This window comes from Chiloscyllium plagiosum, chromosome 17, assembly GCF_004010195.1.
Source record: "Chiloscyllium plagiosum isolate BGI_BamShark_2017 chromosome 17, ASM401019v2, whole genome shotgun sequence".
NCBI classification, from domain to species: Eukaryota; Metazoa; Chordata; class Chondrichthyes; order Orectolobiformes; family Hemiscylliidae; genus Chiloscyllium; species Chiloscyllium plagiosum.
Genome location: NC_057726.1, coordinates 45,580,270 through 45,604,852, shown reverse-complemented (window position 1 = coordinate 45,604,852; position 24,583 = coordinate 45,580,270). Strand labels below are relative to the sequence as shown.

At 40.4% G+C, this 24,583-nt stretch overlaps 1 protein-coding gene across 1 annotated transcript in view; it reads left to right on the top strand.

Annotated features, from left to right (window-relative positions):
• Positions 1-23,981, top strand: part of LOC122558424 (retinoblastoma-like protein 2) — a 98,637-nt gene extending 74,656 nt beyond the window's left edge. The window contains exons 6-9 of the mRNA XM_043706981.1: positions 13,345-13,505; positions 14,446-14,510; positions 15,322-15,508; positions 23,794-23,981. Of these exons, the coding sequence (XP_043562916.1) occupies positions 13,345-13,505; positions 14,446-14,510; positions 15,322-15,508; positions 23,794-23,964 (584 nt within the window). The 3' untranslated portion in view covers positions 23,965-23,981. The remainder of the gene's footprint in view (positions 1-13,344; positions 13,506-14,445; positions 14,511-15,321; positions 15,509-23,793) is intronic.
• The last annotated feature ends 602 nt before the right edge of the window (positions 23,982-24,583 follow it).

Below are 24,583 nucleotides of genomic sequence, written 5' to 3'. Positions count from 1 at the left end.
AGTCATCACTTGCTGTAAATTCTTTCATTTAGATTAAGAACTCCTGCAGTTGTCAAATTATCTTCCGACATGCAGGCTTAGATAACCTTCAACTCCTTCTAATCTAACATTGACAAGTTTGAAACCATTGCCTTTGAATTGTGTACTGTATTCACTGACCTATCACATTTCTGTGTGATAAAGATTGCCCATTCCCACCTCGGAGATTTCTTTCCTCCAGTGTTACTTCAACCATCATGCTGCTGAAATTAATGCAGGGCTGTTTCAGTGAAGGCTAACCACCCCAAAGGTCTGCGACAGGTTGCCGTCTTTAATGTTTTGAGTTCTTCTTGTTAATTATTGTTTGAAGGAGCTTGGCTGATTTGAAGCAACTAACTGGTTGTGCTGTGTGCGTGTGTCTGGAGAATCCCGCTGTGTGGTCTGACTGCTGTACCACTCTGAATGCTAATGGTGACGGCAGTGATATTTCATTTTATCCTCTGAGCCAAGCTTCACTCTGGTTCATGAGCAATATTAGGAAATGGCTGTAATTTTCAATGGATAATATTGACCCTTTAACTCAATAGCTTTTAAAGAGCTTTTTCTTTTAGAAAGCATACTGTCATACTTATGACAACTGGTATAGGATAATCCCAGATATTGAAATTGGTTTCATAAACTCAATGAATTCGCAGTTGAATGCACATTATGTCATCAGTGATTTTCCATTAAGTATGACGGGCTAAAAGCCATTACCATGCATGGCAGTGTGCAAGCTTTTAAAAGATATGATGTTGCAGTTTCATGTTGCATGTTGCAGTTGTATAGGACTCTGGTGCGGCCACATCTGGAGTATTGTGTGCAGTTTTGGTCGCCATACTATAGGAAGGATGTGGAGGCACTGGAACGGGTGCAGAGGTAGATTCTTTACTCAGCGAGTCGTGAGTTCATGGAATGCCCTGCCAGTAGCAGTGGTGGACTCTCCCTCATTATGGGCATTTAAGCGGGCATTGGATAGGCATATGGAGGATAGTGGGCTAGTGTAGGTTAGGTGGGCTTGGATCGGCGCAACATCGAGGGCCGAAGGGCCTGTACTGCGCTGTATTCTTCTATGTTCTATATGTTCTATGTTCTATGATAAAATCAAAAATAAACATTTAGGGGCAAAACTAGGGAAAGTCTTGTGACAGCAGCAGAGATAGGAGAAAGAGGTGATCCATCATTAGTTACTTAAATCAAAACCGTGGTAAGAGTAGTTTAAAAAGATTCTACCAGATAGAGAAATTGCTAAAAGATACATCTTGTGAACACAAAACCAGGGGTTAAAAAATGTTTTAGTTCTGAAATCACAGACACTTTTAATTCTCCATTTGAACGAATGCCTCAAATAAGGGAAATTAAAGTTTTTTTCTTTAGGATTTTTAAGGACATAAGGGGTTACACATGGCTTACTTTATTCCTTCATGATAATGATGAGGAAAATGATTCCACTGCTACATACCCAGCAAGCATTCTGGAGGAGAATGGCTGTATAAACCTTTTCATCCTGTTGTGTTTTTAAAGTGTATAACAAAAAAGGCACTGTCTCTATTCATTTTCAATTTTGGAGAAACTGACATGACCGATGGTAATATTTCCTGATGCATTCCAAAAGCTGCTGTGCAATGATACCTCCTACAGAGTTACATTTTGCGATGAATGGTCTTCCTTCTCTATTCCAGAGTAGAAAAGAGAACAACTTCTTATGACCATCAGCTCAGACTGTGTTACACAATAGGTAGTGTTCATGTTCCCTGCAAAGGTGAGCTAGGAAGTTGCAGGGAGCCATATAATTGGGTGGCCATGTGTTGGGTGGAGATCCTAAAGTGTTCCTGACTTCCCCTGATTAAGTTCAGGGCAAGAAAGCTTGAGAAAATCTGTCCCACCCAATAGACCATTGAGGTCCTTAAGTGGACATTTAAGGGTGTGATCCTATTGCCACTGGTTCTCCAGCAGTGGATAGATGGCACATCATGGGCAAAGTGCCAGGTAAGCTGTGGTCAGTGTGTCTGTGGACTACAGTTTTGAGGTCATCCCTTCTATTTGGGCAGCCCATGCTCAACAATGATGGCAAGGACAGATAGCAGGAAGGCACTCACCTGCCCCTTTTAAACTGACTTCCCTTACTACAGCTTCCTGGTGATCCCACCTCACCTACATTTCTTCCAGCAATGATCTTCAGCCTGGACCTACTGCAGTACCAGCTGTAGCCAGTGCTCTTTGTGGCACTGTTGACCTCTTGAAGCAGGATATCAGCTCTGTGGGCCTATCACCAACCTGATAAATGCCTGATTGCTGTTGAACTCAGCTGTAAGGACAGGAAGTGTGGTGGTGGCGGGTGGTTTGAACAGCCATTGAGAGATTGATGTTGACTCTCAAGCCGATGGTTGGGCTCACTGCCACAATCATTAAATTCTACTTAATGTTTCTGTATTGAAAATGAGGAAGCAGGTAAGAGTCCTTCAAGTTGCATTATATACGTTTATAAAGTGGTATGCTTTAGAGACATCTGCTTTCAAACAAATATCAGTCCTGTCCTTAAACAATGAAGAGAATAAATCTGATATTGAGAAGATGTCGAGAGTGTGGTGCTGGAAAAGCACAGCAGGTCAGGCAGCATCCGAGAGGCAGGAGAGTCGACATTTTGGGCATAAGTCCTTCAACAGGAAGGGCTCTTTTCCTGATGAAGGGCTTCTGCTCAAAGTCGATTCTCTTGCTCCTCAGATCCTGCTTGACCTGCTGTGCTTTTCAAGCACCACACTCCTGAATCTGATCGCCAGCATCTGCAGTCCTCACTTTCTCCTCCCTAATATTGAGAAGCTGTCTGAATTGGATTTTGACAACTATATGATGCATGCAGCATTTAAAGCAAATTAGAAAATATTATTTCTAAGGAGGAAAGGAAGATGGATTTTTTCAGACTATGTGAATACAGCCCAATATTTAAACCTGCAGCCTTTGCACGTTCAATCCCAGTGTCAAAATGCAAGCTCCATTAGGAGTTTCAAGTTTGAAGCAAAGAAAGAAAGCCGTTATGTGAAAGTCTTGTGAAAGCTGTATGTAAAAGTGCTGCTGAAACCAAATGTACTATGCATTTTTATGCATGTGTCAAAACATTTTCCAGGTTGTTGAAGTTACTAAGGAACCACCAGGTTTTAGAAGAAAGAAATACTCTCTGTAGTTCAATATCTTTGTTCTACTGTTTAATTAGTATTTATAAGATGTGGCAACGGTACTGGCAAACCTAGACGAAGGTGATCTCATTCACCAAAGTTAAATCAATCATGGTTAATGAAACGAGTTGAAGATTGCATTGGGTTAAAGGAAGTAGATTTTACTATGGGGTTCCAGAAGATTCAGTGCTAGGTCCACAACGGTTCACAATCTGTAAATTATTTGAATGTTGGGATCAACCACAATATTTCCATATTAGCTGATGATACCAAACAGTGTGGGAATGTAAATTTATGAGGAGGTTTCAAAAGGACATGGATGGGCTAAATGAATAGGCTGGGACATGGTGGATGGAATATAATGAAGATAAGGGTGACCTTTTTCACTTTTGTAGAAAGGTAGAATATGTTTTAAACGGTGTGAGGTTTGACATTATCTTTTGACTATTTCTCTTTACCAAATATAAAAGTTGTGAAAATGGGTGAGGGAAAAAGCTGTTTAGTGGATAGTCAAGCATCATCCAATTGGGTACTGAGTGATTTTGCTTTCCAGTGGGCATAGCAGTGTGTCACAAGGATGGGTGTTTTTATTGTTTGCTGACTGAAGCTTGAGTACATATCACATGCTGAGACCTCTGGGAATCAACTTGATCTCAGTTGGTAACCCTATTTGATGCTTTAGGCATTAGGTGAAAGCCTCCTCTTCATCCTGAATGAGTAATCCGTCTAGATGTCCATTCCCCATTAGAATGGTCTAAAGGCTCTCCATGCCTTTCTTGAAAGGAAGTCTCGATCCACCACCACCTTCCTTTGCCTGGTTGAACATGTTTTCATTTTGGACAGCTTTTTCTTTTAACTTCTCTCAATTTCTCCAAATCAGAGGTGTGACCATGGGTACTCAAAAAGTCCTAGCTATGCCAGTCTATTTTATGTATGTGGAGCTTTCTTTGTTCCAAATCTACTCAAACCCCATTCTTAACTTTCTCTGATACATCGACATGCTTCTTGCTGTCTCCCTCTCTCTCTCTGTCTGTCTCTCTCTCTCTCTCTTCAGAATTGGAAAAATTAATCAATTTGCTTCCAATTTTAACCTTCCTTCACCTTTCACCTGGTCCATCTCTGACTCTTTCCTTCTCTTCCTTTTCTGCTCTGTTGCCATTTCAAAGGATAGGCTGCCCATTGATAGCCATTACAAGCCCACCAACTCCCACAATTACCTCAACCATGCTTCTTCACACCTTGCTTCCTGCAAGGATTGCACTCCCATCTCCCACTTTCTCCATCTGTTGTCTGTTCCGATGATGCCACCTTCCATTGGGGTACCTCAAACAGGACCATTTTCCTCAACTGATGATTTCCCCCACCCTGCCTCCCAATTGTGTTTTACAGGACCCTCAGCCTCCAACCCACTGCTCACAGTTCTGTGCTAATCCATTCCCATCCTTCCCAGAAGAGTGATAGTGTTCCACTTGTCCTCACTTGCCATCCTTCTCTTCACATTCAAAGGATTATCCACTATTTCCAGCAGGATGCCTCCACAAAATGCATCTTCCTCTCCCCTCCACTTGTTGGCATACCACAGGGACGTTCCCCTGCGTGACACCCCAGGCTCCCTTTATCACTATCACTTCTTTACTGTCCGGTGGCACCTTCCCATACACTCACAGGAAATGTGTAACACTTGACCATTCATCTCCTCCCTCTTCACTGTCCAAAGCTTTAAACCCACATTCCAAGGAAAGCAGAACTTCTTTCAGTCCTGTCTTTTGTATTGTGTGGACCTGATTGGGCTGAATGGCCTGCTTCCACACTGCAGGGATTCTATGACCTTCTATTCAATGCTCAAAATGCAATCCTCTCTGCATTGGCAAAACCAAATGCAGACTGGGTGACCGTTTTGTGGAACATCTCCACTCTGTCTTTAAACAAGCCTGATCTCTCAGTTGCTTGCTCTTTCAATAAATCACCTTGCTGTCGGGCTAACATTTCTGTCCTGAGCCTGCTACAATGTTCTGAGAAAACAAAACACAAGCTTGAGAAGCAACGCCTCATTTTCTGCTGAGGCACTTTTACGGGTTCAAGAACCCAATATTCAATTCCACTTCAGAACCTAACCTCATGACATCAATCCTCCATTCTTCTTACATTCTCTCTGTCTCCCTCTCTGTCTCTGTCTCCCTCTCTGTCTCTGTCTCCCTCTCTGTCTCTGTCTCCCTGTCTGTCTCTCACACTCTCTCACACTCTCTCACACACACACACACAAGATTCCCTCCCCACCCCACAACCACACACGCGGGATTGTCTTGGTTACTTGGCTTTAAACTGTAAATGTCTTCATTTACACCCATTTTACATCTGTCTTTCTCTTTCACCCCATTAACAATTTGTCACTTGCACTAAGCCGACACACCATCTCTCCTTCTTGGCCTCGGTCAAAAGTATTACAAAAAAAAACACCATTTTTCAACCCTTTTCAGTTTGAAAAGACAGATTGGACTTGAAATTTTAACAATTTTTTTCTCTGTACAGCTGCTGCCAAGTCTGCTGCATTTCTCCAGCATTTTATGCTTGTTTTAGATTTTCAGATTTGTTGTATATTTCTTGTATGTGATTGGGGATTGCTCTCACCTTGTAGCCCTGTCTGTTCTGCTTCAAATATTCATCCAACTTTACCTTTAAAAGACAAAATGGAATATACCTTGAGTACTTCATCTGACAAAATTCTTAGCTCCAAGGAGCATCAGTGTTAAGACATTTCTCCTAACCTCTCTTCCTACTGCCTCAGTAAGAAATTTGAATTGACTGAGAGGAAATGACCTATTAAAGTAGTTAATTAATAATATTGAAAGCCACTATTAAGTTTACTCTTACCATAATTTTGCTGTTAGGATGTAGGAACCTATCAATAGGAGTAGGTTATTCAACAAATTCAGCATGCTCTGCCATTCAGTCTAATTGTGACTGATCACACCTTCACTGTCCTTTTTTCGCAAACTATCTCCCATCCTTTTGCGTCATTGATATTTAGAAATTTGTATGCTATATTTTAACCATTCGTAATGACTGGGTTTTCCACAGCCTTCCAGCAGTAGAGAATTCCAAAGATTCAAAACCCTCGAGTAAAAAAGAATTCTCCTGAACTCTGTGCTCTGGATTTCCCCTTACTTTGAGATTATGTCCCTTGATTTTTACACCCCTCGATCAAGGGAAACATTTTACCTGCATCTACAAAATATATTCCTTTTAAGTATTTTGTAGGTTTCAGCGCAATCATTTCTCTGAGCGGAGTAGTCCCAGTATCCCCAGTCTCTCCCATAATGATAGTTTCCCACCTCTGGCATCATCACAATATTTGTTACTTAATTGAAGCTGTGCCGCATACTAATCTCATGCTGATTGATCAAACAATTCTGCAGTTGCTTCTATTTTCATTTTCATGTGTGCTACAAGAACAGACACAATGAAATGAATTATGTTCACTAGAAAATGCAAGCTCCAATGAATGTTTCCAGTGTAGCAGGATACCATAAGTTGTTTAGCCTCTTCATAATCCAAAGATAAACACTTTAAAAAACTGAGTCTCAAAGCAGGATGGCGTGACAGTATGATAAACTGGTTAGTTATAAATCTTGCTTGAACCACAGAGTGGCAGGCAGCCAGTGCAACAGTCAGTTCTCTTGAGTTTGTATGGAAGAAATCTGTGGACTGACCTGATAAAGGCATGTGCAAATAATTAGTGTGCAATAAATCTCCATTGAGTCAGCAGTGTAAATTTTAGCTGTTTTCAACTGATCCCTAACTGTTAGCAGAGCATTACGATTTAAAGTTTCAGAATGATCTCCGAATAGTTCCAAAATGCCTCCAGTTTGAACACGAAGAAGTATTCTCTGTTGTGTGCTGCTTCTTTCAATCTTCATTCAGAAGATTGTGAGGTCAGTAGAATGTGCAGTTTGTAAGTTTGCTGTTTGTTTGTTATACTGGTTTTCAGCTAAAGTTTTAGTTTTATTGAACCTTTGCATGATGTTTTATCAAGGACATTTTGTCAATAGAAAATGTTGGACATTTGTAACAAAAGTGTATTTTCTGACATTTGACATTTAAGGTGGCAAAATTTGGCTCTGTTGGTGATCAGATGTTCGTTGATACAAGTGGCCATTTAGATATTAAAATAGCATGTGAAACACATGCGTAAACCTCTGGTGCGAGATGTGCTATTAAACATTTTGATGCAAGTATTAGCGTGCATGAGCACATGGAGTGTCCTATGGAAGGATGCAAAATAAGCAGATTGTGATGTCAATCCGCATGTAGCTCCAGCTAATCTCTAAAACATAGGCAACTGAATGTGTCTTGAGCAGGTGAAGGGTCTCCCCAGCTGTTTAAAGGAATCAACAACTGCCTTCAGGTTAGCTGCTGACTGATTTCTACTGGCTGGTGTTGCAGATATAGAAGTGTTTAATGATTTTTAGACTTATGGGAATCTTCAGGTAGTGGCGTGGCATTGCCCTGTCTTCAAGGATTCTGCAATGATCCTGGTACCAGACCTGAGCCCAGGTAGATTGCATCTCCTTTCAACTACTATATAAAAGTAACATTGTCAAAGTCAACACAGAGCAGAAAAAGCTGTGCTAGAGAACCTCCGAGAGAAGAGTTTTTAGCAGGAAACACTTCTGTCCCAGACTGTTCACAGGATCAATCTCAGACTGCAACAATGTGCCAGGTGTCTCTGTCTTGTTAAGGCTATCCTGTTAGGCAAGGATGGTACTCCCAGTGGTTGTAAGAGTGACTGTGTGATCAAGAGCTTGTATACATTTGTTCCTTAAATCCGGAGTTATTTTTAACTTCTCCCAGTTTACTGTTATATAAGGGAGGTCACTGATGCTATCTCTGTATTCCATGAGATCCGGTTATATTTCATTTCCCAAAAACTTGGCATCACAATAGCAGCAAAATGGTGTAGATAGTGGAAATCTGAAACAAACACACAGAACACTAAAGAAACTCATCTACAGAGAAAGAAACAGAGTTAATGTTTTGAGTCTGGTCTGACTCCTTTTCAGAACTGCCATGCTATCACAAGGATCACAGGCTGCCCCAGTTGTAGATGGTGCAACTGGTTGTTCATACATTGTTTTACAGGTGCCACAGCTATCTATATCCAATACCTTTCTCAGCTGGAGAGTCTCCTGGTCATCTGTGCTTGGTGCAGTTCTCGTCCCCTTTTCACCAGGGAGTCGGATGCAGCATCATAGAGCATTGGGGTATCACCTCTTCCCCTACTGTATCATATTTCAGTCCTCTAATGTGTTCATGATCCTTTTATTAAGCAGTTTGAGCAACTGCTCCAAGCTGAGTGTACCTGGCCTTTAATTAGCACAGGCCAGTTTTAACTGGTGTTAGCCCTACACTAACTTGAGGCCCCTGCTGGGGTAGGCAGCTGTTCAATGGTGAATTTCCGATTGGCTGCATGCAGCAATCATGTAAATGAGCAAGGTCGGTGCGGTCCAGACATCAGAAACATTGGTTGTGAGTCAGATGAGCATTGGGGTCTCCAGCCCTGTTTTCAGTCACTCACTTGTACAATGGACTATCTAACTTCTTTTAAATTTTCCTAAAATGTTACAAACCAAATTGTCCATGCATTGCTTTCCATATTCTAATTATATGTTCTGCTTTACATATTTATAGATTGTCATGTTTTAATTTTTCTAATAAACTTTTCTCATTGGATTCCTTTCTTTATAACCCAGTATTTCCATATTTAGGGTTCTGAATTGAATAGAATGGAAACAGGGCATTTGGCCCAACAAGTCCACACCGACCCTCAGAGGAGGAGTAACCCAACCAGACTCATTCACCTACCCTCTTACTGTACATTTACCCCTGACTAATACACCTAACCTACACATCCCTGAACACTATGGGCAATTCAACATGGCCAGTTCACCTAACCTGCACATCTTTGGACAGTGGGAGGAAACCAGAGCACCTGGAGGAAACCCACACAGACACGGGGGGAATGTGCAGACTCCACACAGACAGTCACCCGAGGCTGGACTCGAACTCAGGTCCCTGGCGCTGTGAGGCAGCAGTGCTAACCACTGACCCACTGTGCCATGGTTATCAGGAATAGTGTTCCCTGCCATCTTTGCTCTGACTGTATGCTAGGAGATATCTGAGAGCATCTTTAAGTGACCGACCATTTCATTCTGACATCCTGATCTTTCTTTGACACTTATCCTGGGCCCAATTTGTTGACTTGTTCTTGGATTGCATCAGGACAAAGTAGGATTCCAAAATCACATCTGTAGTTTCTCCAGCAGCCACCAAATGGACTTGTGAAATGGGGTCCATCTCGCAGCAAGAAGTGAAGCTAAAAGGGACAATTTAACTAAGGCTAATCTTCACTTGGCTCATTTTTGAAAGAAACTTACCAGCTTCAAACTCTAGTTCCTGGAATATCAGGTTGTTTCTCTTCAACTCTGGTCTCTCCAAATGATCTAACCTTCAGGCTAAGCGATAACAATGACTTCAGTGGTGGTCTTTATTGTAATATTAAGCCATAGTGGAAATTAGTTAAAAATGACATAAATTGCTGTGAACACCTATTAGCCGCTGTTAAATGCAGCATGATTTTTTTTTAAAATGTCTTCTTAAAATTGTGATATTATAATTAGGACTACCTTTGTGGTTTTCCAAATGTCATATTGCTATATTTTAGTGGGAATGTTATGATAAATTAAAATTATTGCTGATTCAATTTTCCTTGCTCCCCTCAAACCACCTAGCCTTTAAAACCCAAATCCTCCTTCTCCCTCTTTGGTAGCTGTCTTTAGCATTTTGACCAAACATTTGATCACTGCTCCTAATACTCTATTCTTTTGACTACCATTTCCCACACGCTTTTTGAAACGCCTTGAGATATGTTTTGTAAAATACATAAATGTCTGTTATTTGGTTTGTATTTAATTTTATGCTTTTGTTCTATTTGCAGTTTTTAAAGAGAGACTTTTCATGATTAGTTAGTTTTGGAATAAAACAGCAGCTGCACACTCAGTTCTGTGCATTTCTCTCATTTTCTTTTGAATAAGAGTTGATAATAATGTAAAAACAAAGTTTCCAATATTTAGACAAATCAAGTGGAGGTAACATTGATTAATTAAAGCATTTATGTCGGATATGAATTATTCGTATAACTGCCTTTTTAATTTCATTATTGGAAACAGAACAAAATATAATCTTGAGACATTGGGTCAGATTTTCTCTTACCTATGCCGAGCTATATAAGATTTTATCATGTACATAACCCTACGAGATCCTATCTATGCAATTTTTTCCATTTGCTATGCCAATCTAATTCAGTCCAGTCCAGTTTAGGAACAGAAGATCAAACTCAGCGTCATTAGGTAGAGAAATGTTCGGAAGTTTCCATTTATGGCACCCTGCAAAGAAGCAGCATCAGATTCATTTAAATTATTTTAAATTCGGTTTATGCAGAAAAGGTGCATTCAACAATTTCTAAACTCAGTTTACTACAGGTGTCAACTCGGCTTATTTGATACCATTTAGAATACCGTCTGGTTCCATTATGGTCATGGAATACTACCTAGGTTATTTTATTGCAGTACAGAGGGATGGCTGCTGTCAGAGATGCTGCTGGTCAGCTTATATTTAGTTAGCACCTCATCATATCCTGAAGTTATTGGTAAAGTGCAGTCATTATTTTTGTCAAAGGAAAACATGGCATTAGTGGATTGATTTCAGTGGAGAAAAGTATGGAGGGGTATGTAAAATGGAGCAGCTGGTTTGCTATCATTGATTTTTCACTGCAACCCTCGACCAATTTACCCAAGCTGTCTTTCAGGCGAGATGTTAAACTGGGACCTTAATTTTCACTTATTTACACAGCACAGAAACATACCCTTCGGTCTCCCTCTAAACCCTTCCTATTCATGTACCCATCCGGTTGCCTTCTAAATGTTGTAATTATACCGAATCATACCAACACTTCCTCTGGTAGCTTATTCCATACACTCCCCACCCTCTGCATGAAAAAGAATTGCCCCTCAGGTGCCTTTTAAATCTTTCCCTTCTCATCTGTGACCTCTAGTTTTGGACTCCCCCACCCTGTGAAAAGACCTTGGATATTCACCCTATCCATGTCCCCTTTGCAGGTCAGATGCACAGAGACCAGACGTTTCCTACCTCAGCAAACTAGTCCAGGATTACAATGATTAGGAAAATTGGATTTTCATTCTCTGGTGGGTTTCCTGGCCGGTGAGCTGGGCAACCTTAAAGTGAGAGCTTAGTTTGTTGGCTATGGATGCAGACTGGGTGCAAGATCTGTGTCTGTGCACCAGTATTATGTGGAAGATCAATCAAGAACTAATAAAACCAAAAACAACCTTTCAGTCCTTGTCTCTCATTTCTTACCATCCCTTATGTACTCCCCATAATATCTCCCACCTATCATGCAACCCCATGTCCTAGCCTCCATGCCACCTAATGCCCTGCACACAACTCTCAGTGCATCCCCACATAGTCCATGCCATCCTATACCTACCCCAGGTCCTTTATAGCCCTTATGCCAATAAACGCTAACTTATGCCCTTACTTAACATCCTTAACATCCTTCATGCCTTTGCCTACCATGGCAACTCATTTAGTATCCACCATAGGCAGACCTCAGGATCTATGCAAAAATGTGAAAAAGTATTCTATTGAATAAATTTAAATGTATTGTAAACTTCAATGCATTGAAAAAGTCTCTGATTCATAAAAACTCTACTACATTTCATAAACTTGATAAACTTTTCAATAGGCATTAGCACCTTATAATGTCCTCAGATCAGTGGATTATTATCAAAGAGAAATATTTGCAATTTCATAAGTAAACACAGCAGGCAATTTGCACATTGCAAGGTCCCAAAAACAGCAAGTGGGCAACACAAAAATCTGTTTTTAATGGATTGAAGACCGAATATTGTCCAGGGTACAAAAGAAATTACTGTTTTTCATATGGTATCATGGGACCATCCATATCCATCTGAGCTGTTAGACAGCTAAATTGGCCTGGATTTTCACCAGGATGGTGTAGAGCCTCCCCATTGTGGTGAGAAGGGTGGAAGCTAAAATTCAGAAATCCTCCTCAAACACAGCTCTTCCATTTCTACAGGACAGGAGTGGAATTGGGCCAGGTTTTCCACATCTGTTTTTTGCTTCAGAGTCCAAAACCATTGTAGCTGTCAATCAAACAATGAAATGGAAGACACCCAGCTGGAGTAATGGATCTTTATGAAATCAGTAATGGAATTCCTCAGACTAATAATATCAGACAGATTGAATTAGAAAGCAAATTTGAACTCTCCAGACTTGTTTAAAGGTTAAAAAGCTTGGAGCTTTAAATGTCTTGATAGGTCCTTTTGGCTGCTTGAAGTTCTTTGGACAACATTGACAGCTTGGCATTTCCAATGAGCTTGTTCACTTTTAGACACCTTCATGCCCACTTTTAGCAATCGTAAAGGATACCTAGTCCCGTCTCTGTAAAAGGTACCCGATTCACCCACCTGCACAACAGGGTAGCTGATCCTAGATCTAGCGTGCACATTCTGAGTTTCAAGTAACAGAAATGCTAAAATCCCATTTCATTTCAAGCAGCTGATAAGTGAAGAAGCAGCTGCTTTTGTAACAAACACTTGGCCTGATTCCACTCCTATCCCTTGAAAATGGAAGAGCTGTGTGTGGGGAGGATTCCTGAATTTTGGCCACTTCTACCCTCACCATGATGGGGAGGTCTCCATCATTCTGGTAGAAATATGGGGCAATACATCTGCCTACCAGTTCAAGTGGAAGGAACTGTTATACCATGTGAAAAAGAGTACATTCTTTTCGTGCCCTGAACATTATTCTTCTTTCAATCCACTACAAACCTGTTTGTGGGACCTAGCAGACTGCAGATTGGCTGCTGTGATTACCTACGAAATTGCAAATATTATTTTCTGTTAGTAATCCACTGATTTGAAGACATGATGTGGTGCTAATTGAATGCAAGCTCTCTTTTTATGAGGGCCAACATTATGGAAAAAAAAGTATAGGTTTTACTGATGGTGATTTATGGTGTAATCTAACAGTTGCACTGTTCTATTTATTCTAGGTTTACCAGAAGATTTCCACAACAAAGATTACAAACCACCTTCAGAGCCTCCATGTATTATTGACAAGTTATGTTCCGTACATGACGGATTGGAATTGGAGGCAAAGGGTATTAAAGAACATTACTGGAAGCCGTACATCAGGAAACTTTTTGAGAGAAAGGTTTGACAAGTGAATTGCATTCTTCAGAGAACTAGCACTTATACATCATAGTGTTTATCCTTTATATTAAATTCAGACTACAATCTGTAAACCAGCATGCTGAGGTCAGAATTCACATAGCTGCTACTACTGCACTGCCAACCTTTTGTGTTGCATGTATTGATGCCAGAACTGGTGTTAATGCAGATATGTCATGGTACTGAGTGTGGGAAGCTATTCTTATTGTGTTCACTGCCGGTATAAAGTACTGCAGAATCTAGTGTGAAATTGTTTGATGCAGAGTAAAACTTGATGTACTGTACCAACAGTGCTACTCCATTTCAACTTCAAATATGAATCCTGTGCTGTGCCATTAAAACACTTGTTTGTTTAATGCAGCAACCTTGCCACTCTGGAACTGGTTAGTTCTAAATCAGAGGTAGCAATTAGTTTTCTGTGCATAAGATATGGAACAAGGATTACCTAATTACTGAAACTATAGAGGTCTTACAGAGAGTAGGCCAGAGACTATTATTATAGGCTGTATTTGAACAGATGCAAGAGATAGTAAAATAAAACAAAGAACCACAGATGCTGGAAATCTGCAACAAAAACACAAATTGCTGGAGAATCTCAGAAGATGTGGGAGCATCTAATCTAATCTGTGGAGAGAAAGTTGAGTTAACATTCAGAGCCCTGAAGAAGGGTCACTGGACTCCATACTAACTCTGCTTTCTCTCTATAGCTATTGCCAGACTTGCTGAGTTTCTCCAGCAGTTTCTGTTTTATCAGAGAGAAGGTAGGTTAATGTCAACCCCACTTCATCGCTCATTTGTCAAATTTCACACTCTAGAAGAAATCCTAATTACCCAATTCAAAATGGGCAACTTGTAAGATTATGAATTATTTAACATTTCTTGACATATGTTTCTGAAAATTGTGCATTTCTGATTGATCATAGATCCTAAAGGGAAAAGCAGAAACTCTAACTGGCTTTCTGGACCCTGGGAACTTTACGGAAAGTGTGTAAGTCATGAAGATATTCCATCTCTCAGGCTTCAAAGAATTTCTTTCCCATTTAAATTCAAAGGATTTATTATGTGAGAAGCAGGAAACCCTACTGGTTTGGAGTTGGGACTCCATGAAGTTTCTGATGAACAAAATTTCCAAATTCTTTTGATTACACCTTCACTTGGAATTGCAAATCAGACTTAACAGCTACGAAAGTTGATACAGCTGAAAAATTGACACACAGATCATGATTCTGAATAATCCATAGTTTTAAAAATATTCGTACTTAGGCTGTGTTGCTGGTAAACGCTAAAATACTGAAAGCATTTTTAGGTAGGAACACACTTTTGGACAGCAGTTGTAAGATTAAGTATATGCAACAATATTAAAACACTTTGCAAAGTGCTTTGTCATCATCACCTTGTCATTTGCTTATTGAAGAACACTTTATGCTTCATTTGGGTGTAGGTTGAGGGAAAGGTTTATTGAGCTTTTTATGATTTTTGGAAAATCTGCTAGTCATAATTTTGAGGAGCTCTAGTTTAATATCCCAGAGTCTTGGCCAACATTTATCCCTCGACCAACATCACTAAAATACGTTATCTGATCAATTATCATATTGCTGAATGTCGAACCTCATTGTGCACAAATAGTTGGTGTTTCTTTATATTTAAATTTTTGATTGCACTTGGAATATACTTCTTTGTGTGAGGCACTTTGTGACACCTTGAGGGCATGAAAGTATCTGTAACAATGAAAAATATCTGAATAATGAATGTCTGCATATGTTAGAGTATCTTGTTATCTTTTCTTTCTTTTGTTACAGAAAAGCTATTAACAAGGCCTATGAAGAATATGTGTTAACTGTGGGAAACATTGATGAAAGGATTTTTTTGGGAGACGATGCAAATGAAGAGATAGGAACCCCAAACAGGTTTCTGAGCAACATGTCAAATGCAGAAACCACTGAAAGGATGCAAGTGGAGCACAGTCTTCAACAACATTTTGACAATGTAGGTATTGAGCTTTCTAGTTGAATGTTGTCACATTGGAAACATATAGTTAATGATTTTGGAAAATGAAATTGGATGGCATCCACTGGTATTCTCCAGTGTTGACATTTCTGGACTTTGCAGGGTCAGTTGAAGGACATCTCATGTGTATGAAACAAATGGATCCCCCATTATGACAGGCACATCTTGTGTGCCCAGGATTTGGACCAGAACCTAATAAAGTCTCCTTCATTGTAAGAAGGAGATGGATGTTTGTTTTTATTAAAAAAAACAATCCTTGATGGTCCAAGTTTCTTAATTGTTCATGTCTGAATTCTGCTATTCTGGTGATTACTGCACTAACTTACTCAGCATACCGACTTCTAATTTTATGCTGGGCTCCTTGTGAAAGCAGGCACCCTCCGAATAGGGAGTCCAGCTTCCGGCTCTGTTCTCTCTGACATTGGTTGCCTGTAAGGCACAGGATTTCCTCACTAAGGCTGGGAGTGGCAGTAATTGTGCCCCAGACCCCTCTCAGAATTCTCTTGAATACTGCAGCAATAGTTGTGAATGTGCAACAGCACTGTTTCATTCCGTGTAGTCTATGTATTTGAATTATTTGATTTGAGCTACTTTAGTTTGAATGTACTATTTTAATTACTTTCATTATCTGAGGTCAAAGGACCAAACAAACTCCTTTTAGGTTGAAATTATGCTGTACGCTATCAATGAGACACTTCTGTGTGCACTATGAAAATATAAAATGAGCCAGAATCATATAATGAAACGTGATTGAAAGGATACACGTTTATTGATTGGTGGCTGAGTATCTCAATCATGAAAATAGATCCCTGTGTCTGGACTACATTAGTTGGCGACAATTGCATGGCGAGACATTAGCAACTTTTATGTATTCAGATGAAATTCCATTCTGTATATATTAATGTGAATTGTTATAAGCCATATAAATTAACTTAATTTAAGTAGCAGGCAAATGCATTTAATCTAACTTAATACATTTTCTATTCTATTTATATAAATCATTTTTGAAGATCAAGATTCTGAAAAACCTAGCAATGGCTTTTAATTATTTGAGATCATTATGCATTTTACACTTTCTGTATGGGAAACTGAAGCATTTGGTGGGCGGCACGGTGGCACAGTGGTTAGCACTACTGCCTCTCAGCGCCAGAGACCCGGGTTCATTTCCCGCCTCAGGCGACTGACTGTGTGGAGTTTGCACGTTCTCCCCGTGTCTGCGTGGGTTTCCAGCGGGTGCTCCGGTTTCCTCCCACAGTCCAAAGATGTGTAGGGTCAGGTGAATTGCCCATACTACATTGCCCATAGTGTTAGGTAAGGGGTAAATGTGGGGGTATGGGTGGGTTTCGCTTCGGCGGGTCGGTGTGGACTTGTTGGGCCGAAGGGCCTGTTTCCACACTCTAATGTAATCTAATCTAATTTATAAAAAGAATAAATTCCTGCTGAGAGTTCTTGGCAGCAGCTGGCACACACATCATGAAGTTACATATCCTTGCCTTGGATTTCCTGTCAAAAATGAGAAGCTTGAATTTCAATGGCATTCAGTTTGACGCAGCATGACCAGACTGTCGAGAAAGAACATAGGTACATAAGAAATTGAACCAGATATAGATGGTACAATACTTCATCTCTTCAATTAAGTCTTAGTAAAATTTGTAACTCTTGAGGCCTCGGCACTGACCCTTATGGCACTCCATTTGCCAATTGGAAAGTGCTCTGCTTATTCTTAATCTCTGCCTCCTGTCAATTATTGTATGGAGGTGCTGGCATTGCACTGGGGTGGACAAAGTCAGAAGTCACACGACACCAGATTATAGTCTAACAGGTTTATTTGAAGTCACTAGCTTTCGGAGCGCTGCTCCTTCATCAGGTGAAGTGCTAACAAAGGAGCAGTGCTCTGAAAACTTGTGATTTCAAATAAACCTGTTGGACCATTACCTGGTGACTTTTGATCCTGTCAGTTAGACAGTTCTCTGCCTGTTTTAATGTACACCTTCAACTTCCTGAACCTTTATCTTCAGAGATTTTATGTGGTTCCTTATTAAAGGCTTTTAGAAACATTGGTATAATACATCTACTGATACTCCTTTATCTAATTAGCCAGTTACATCCTCAAAAAAAACTGATAAATTTGTCAAATGCAATTTCTCTTCCATAAAACCATGTTGACTTTATCTGACCATGCAAAGTTTTCTAAGTGCACAGTTAAGATTTCCATAATAATAGATTCCAGCATTTTCTTGACAACTTGTGTCTGGCTGACTGGTCTATGTTGTCTTTGTCTTTCCATTCTCGAATACCAGTGTTACATTTCCTAACTTTCAATGCTGCTGGGACTGTTCTTGACTTGAGGTCATTTTGGGATATTATTACAACACATTTACTATTTCTCCTATCTGGAACCCTGGGATATAGTCGTCACATCTTGGAAACATTTTGGACTTTATTCCCTTTAGTTGCTAAAAAGAAATTCTGCCAATATTGATTATCATAAGCCCTCTTGGTTGTTCGCTATTCCTAGTATGTAATGTGAGTCTTCAACTGTGAAAATCAATACAATATTTGTACAATGTCTCTACCATTTTCTCGGCTCTGATGACTTCTCCCATTTGTGTCTCTAATAAATCAACAATTAGCTATTCTGCTTTTTATATACTTCCATAAGCTCTTACAATCTGCTTTTATATTTTTGGATACTTTATTCCCATATTCTATTTTTCCCCTTTGTATAAACATTTTGGTGACCCTTTGCTGGTATCTAGAACACTGACAATCACCAAGTTTATAAGTATTCTTTCCAACATTCTAAACTGCATTTTTAAATTTAATACTATTTTTAACTTTCTTAGCAGGCCACAGATAACTATTTCTTGCTGAGTTTTTGATTTTAGTGGAGTGTAATTTGTTGAACATTTTAAAATTGTTTATTTAAATGTTACCCCATTATTTATTTATCACCATACCTTCAGTCTGTTGTAATGATGCTGAGACTATAAACATGATAAAAGGAAATTTAGACTCCCAGTTATTCACTGAAAGAAATACACTACATGGTTTTATGTTTTAAATAAAAGTATTTTACTCTGCGAAAATTAAACAAAGCAATTTTGTAAGCCCTCATTCTTTAAACCTGAAAATATTGACAGACCACTTTCCATTAATTTTGAATTCCACCCAACAGTTCCCATATCTTTACAGAATCTTGAAGGTTCTTTCATTTCTTCTGGACCAAAGCAAAATGTGCCATATCTTTCAAGAAATCACTTTGACCCTCCTCCCTTTTCCAGTCTTCTACAGCTACCTCTCTCTGAGGATTACACCTCTGAACTTTTACACTACATTTGCCAGGCAGATCCGACAATTTGAATTCATCATGACTTTGGACTTCTCATGCCAAGCAAGGGCCCCCACACACGATTTCTACTTAGTGACTCTAACTAAGGACCATTGCTGGCTTCTGATAACCTCTATGCACCTGGTTGTGGCTGCTGGCAGATACATGGCTGCCAAGCTAAGTGTTTCTATGTGAAAGCAGACAGACAAACCTAAAGCAAAAAACTGCAGCATGTCTCTGTGACAGAGTGGCACACCTGGGTTAATCCACTTAAAGATTCATCCAGCACCCACAATTCCCAAACTGGTGCTATGATTTGAAACAGCAATGGATAGTTTAAGAACTTGCCTTATTTCTCAGATGTTTTTCAATCTTCCTTTGATCTAAATGAATATATGAATAATTCATACAACACCAAGCCATTCAGATATGCTATCTTTTGGTTCACACCTAGATAGAGTCATAGAGATGTACAGCATGGAAACAGACCCTTCGGTCTAACCCGTCTATGCCGATCAGATATCCCAACCCAATCTAGTCCCACCTACCAGCACCCGGGCCCATATCCTTCCAAACCCTTCCTTTTCATATACCCATCCAAAACCTCTTAAATGTTGCAATTGTACCAGCCTCTACCAAATCCTCTGGTAGCTCATTCCATATGTACCACCCTCTGCATGAAAAAGTTGCCCCTTAGGTCTCTTTTATGTGTTTTCCCTCTCACCCTAAACCTATGCCCTCTAATTCTGGACTCCCTCACCCCAGGGAAAAGACTTTGTCTATTTATCCTATCCATGCCCCTCATAATTTTGTAAACCTCTATAAGGTCACCCCTCAGCCTCTGACGCTCCAGGGAAAACAGCCCCAGCCTGTTCAGCCTCTCCCTATAGCTCAAATCCTCCAACCCTGGCAACATCCTTGTAAATCTTTTCTGAACCCTTTCAAGTTTCACAATATCTTTCCGATGGGAAGGAGACCAGAATTGCATGCAATATTCCAACAGTAGCCTAACCAATGTCCTGTACAGCTGCAACATGACCTCCCAACTCCTGTACTCAATACTCTGACCAATAAAGGAAAGCAGACTAAACGCCTTCTTCACTATCCTATCTACCTGTGACTCCACTTTCAAGGAGCTATGAACCTGCACTCCAAGGTCTCTTTGTTCAGCAACACTCCCTAGGACCTTACCATTAAGTGTATACGTCCTGTTAAGATTTGCTTTCCCAAAATGCAGCACCTGGCATTTATCTGAATTAAACTCCATCTGCCACTTCTCAGCCCATTGGCCCCGCTGGTTCAGATTCTGTTGTAATCTGAGGTAACCTTCTTCACTGTCTACTACACCTCCAATTTTGGTGTCATCTGCAAACTTACTAGCTGTATTTCTTACGTTCGCATCCAAATCATTTATTAAATGACAAAAAGTAGAGGACCCAGCACCAATCCTTGTGGCACTCCACTGGTCACAGGCCTCCAGTCTGAAAAACAGCCCTCCACCACCACCCTCTCTCTTCTACCTTTGAGCCAGTTCTGTATCCAAATGGCTAGTTCTCCCTGTATTCCATGGGCACTACCTGCTTTCAAACTTAATACGGAATTCAGTTGTCTTATGAGCTCTTCTTCTCAGTGAGTCTTTCACTTTGAGATTACTAATCTGCTCTGCCTTCTTACTCAGTACTGGCTCTAAAGTAGCTTTATCTCTAGTTGATTCCCCATTATTTCAGGAAACTACGTGAAAGCATCCATAGACTTATTCTTTAGACCACCTCTGCCAGTTTGATTGGTCCAATATATATGACGATTGAAGTCCTTACAATTTTTAACGAAAGTGTTATTGTTACAACCTGAAGTCACTTTGTGCGTAATGCTCTGCCCTACAACATAACTACAGTTAAGGGACCCGTAAAATACTTTCACTGGCATTTTCTAAACTTTGTTGTTGCTAATTTCTGTTTACATGGAATCGATTTCTGATTTTTATATTTTTGCTGCGTTCCTTTCTCACTACTGTCTTTGTTATTCTTCATTATTAGAGTTTCTCCAGTGATGGTAAACACTATTTCCTCCGTTCAGGGTGAGAACATGTAGCTATGCTTGGTCAGTGATGGCCAGGTGCTGTTGCCTGTATTTGTATCCTGCAAGAGAGAGGGAAGTGAAACAAAAACAGAAATTGCTGGTGAAACTCAGCAAGTCTGGCAGCATCTGTGGAGAGAAAGCAGAGTTAATGTTTTAAATCTGGTGACTCTTCATCCAATTCTGGTGAAACCATGTGTCTCAGACAAACACAAATGCAGGAAGTGTCAGCTGCTGCATAAGCTTGAGCTCCAAGTTTTGGAACTAGAGCAGTGGCTGGAGTCACTATTATGTCCTGTGAGGCCATGGACTATGTGGATAGCACCTATGGGGAGGTAGTCACTCCTCAATTTAGAAGGGTGCAGGCAGAGAGGTAATGGGTGATTATCAGGCAGTCTAAGAAAACCAGGTAGGGTAATGCAGGATCTCCCCCACCACCTCTTTTAAACTATTGCGCTTGCTATAATTGGAATTGATTTTGGAAATTGGTGAGGGTGATGGTTCCTCTGGCTAGTGGAGCCAGAGTCAAGCCCATAGGTGGCTCAGTTGTACAGGGGAGGAGGAAGAAGAAAGGAAGAAAGAAAGAGCAATAATTATAGCAGATTTCATAGTCAGGAATTCGGATGGGTGTTTTTGTGGCAATAAACTCCAGGATGGTGCAATGCCTCCCTGGTGCCAGAGTCATGATGTCACAGAATACATCTTTCTGGTACAGGGGAGTCAGCCAGAAACCATGGTCCCATTGGTAACAACGACATTGGGAGGAAGAGTTATAAGGTTCTGAAGACTTACTTCAGGGAATTAGGAAGGCACCTAAAAAGCAGTACCTCAAGAGTAATCTCATGATTACTTCCAGGATCACGTGCCAGTGAACACAAGAAGGATTAATCGACTAAATATATGGTTGTAGAGCTGGTGTAGGAGGGAGGGCATCAGATTTCTGAGAAACTGGGACTGGTTCTGGGGCAGGTGAGACTCCTCCAAGCTGGATGTGTTTCACCTTAATTGGAATGGACTGTTATCCTTTCAGTGAGATCTGCTAATGCTGTTGGGGTGGATTTAAACAAGATTGTCAGGAAGATGGGAACCTGTGGCGAAACCCAAGTTGGAAGAAAGTAAAGTTAAGAATAGAATGTCAAAAAGATACTAGCGAGACTAGAAGCCAAGAGAAACAAAGTTGAGCATCGAGAAAGCTTTGAAAGCAGAATGATGTTAAAAAGACAAAGTTAGATTAGATTACATTACATTACATTACATTACAGTGTGGAAACAGGCCCTTCGGCCCAACAAGTCCACACCGACCCGCCGAAGCGCAACCCACCCATACCCCTACATTTACCCCTTACCTAACACTACGGGCAATTTAGCATGGCCAATTCACCTAACCTGCACATTTTTGGACTGTGGGAGGAAACCGGAGCACCCGGAGGAAACCCACGCAGACACGGGGAGAACGTACAAACTCCACACAGTCAGTCGCCTGAGGCGGGAATTGAACCCAGGTCTCAGGCACTGTGAGGCAGCAGTGCTAACCACTGTGCCGCCCGTAAGTGTGCACTACCTGAACACACACACTATTCAAAACTAGGGAGATGATCTGAAGACACGGACAGGTACACAGCCATGATCTAATTGTTATCTCAGAAGAATAGACATGTGATGACCAGGACTGGGAAATGAATATTTAAAGATATTAACATTTAGGAAGACTAGACAGGAGGAAATGGAGGTGAATTTGCACTAATGGTGGGATGTGAGGGAGTATTTTGGATCAGAAGAACAATGTGGAATCTGTTTGGGTGGAATTAAGAAACAGCAAGAGGCATTAGATATTGGTTGGGGTTATTTATAGGTCACCAAATAGTATTTCTAGTGTGGGGCATGGTATTAATCAGGAATTGAGGGAAACATGTCACATGGGCAACACAGTTATCCAGGGTGACTTCAATTTGCGTGTGTATTGGGTGAAATCAATTGAACACAAAAGCTATGGATGGGTTTCTGGAGTGACTTAGAAATGACTTTCTAGAGCATTTTATGAAGGAGACAAATCGAGGACAGGCTAATTTAGATCTAGTATTATGTGATGAAAAAGACCTAATTAGCAATTCTGACCACAATAATAATGTTACATTATGTTTGAAAATTAGGTAATTAATTCTGAAAGAATTAAATTTGAATAAGGAGTTTATGATGATATGGGGCCAAAACTGAAGTGGTTTGGGCAAGTGCATTAAAAGGTATCAAGTACATAGGAAATGGATAGCCTATAAGAAGTATCACGTGACTTGCAGCAACTATACATTCCTTCAACATCCGAAAACTCAAAAAGGATCGGTCAACTATGGCTGACAAAGGAACTTCAGGATTGTACAGGATTAAAAGAAAAAAGACCTATGAAGTTACTAGAAATAGCAGTAATTCTAAAAGTTGGGAAGTTTCGAAAATACAGCAAAGGAGGGCTGAGAAATGAATAAAGAAAGTGAGAATAGAATATGAATAAAATTTAGCCACAAAACACAAAAATGGACTATTAAAGCTTCTACAGATAAAATGAATGTAGATCCATTGCAGGCAGTGTCAGAATAATTTATAATGGAGAATAAAGAAATGGCAAAGAAGCTAAATATTATCTCTGTGTCTGTTTTCACTGAGGAAGGCACCAGAAAACTCCCAGAACTAGAGATCAAAGTGGCATGGGAAAGTGAGGAGTTGAGGGAACTTACCATCAATTAGAATATAGTACTGGAGAAATTAAAGGGAGATTAATTTTCAATCTCTTGAGTTTGGAACAAGCTTGAAATAAATTACATTGAAAGATTGTGAATATCTTAATATTATTAATATTCTTCACCAGTCCAAGGCACTCTCAGTTTCAACACCACTTACTGGTCGCAAGTACATGAAGGAAGGCAACCTCTGTGTGACACCGGTATCCTCTGCAACACAGTGTGTCAACCGTCTTCATGCTATACTAACCGGGCTGAAAAATACCCCAAGTGAGAAATTATTACAGATTTTCAGGTAAGCTATATATGTTGAGGTGGGGGTTGTATTCCTTAAGGTAGCAATTAGAGTGATATCCCCAAGTAATAGCCTTATTATTAAATGTTTACTTAAAATGTTTACAATTTGGTGGTGGGGTTTCTGTAATTGCTGCTGAAGAAATCGCCACAAAGCCCACCCACAATGCAATGGGTGTCTGTTTAACAGGACATTTAGCAGCTCAGCATGCCCCCATCTGGGGAGGGTGTCCTGCCTCTGTGAGCTCTCTAGTCCCAGCAGTGCCACCTGGAGCAGTGAACACTGCTGGGACTGCATTCAGTCCCAAAGGAGAAGATGACAGGTAAACTTGGGGAGAGATGGGGTGGGTTGGGGTGCGGGGGGGTGGGTTTCTCAGTAGAGCCAAGAGAAGGGGCTCTGGGGTCAGGAGGACAAAGATTGCAGAATCTGGTTTAACAGCCTAAGCCTGATGGGAGAGGAAACCTGGGCAGGAGGCCTCTGATCCGGGGTAGAAAAGCGCCCTGGAAGGAGACATTTACCAACATCCCTCGTGAGATGAAGTCACTTTATTTGACAAAGGAGCAGCACTCCAAAAGCTGGTGATTTCACATAGGCCTGTTGGACCATAACCTGATGTTGTGTGA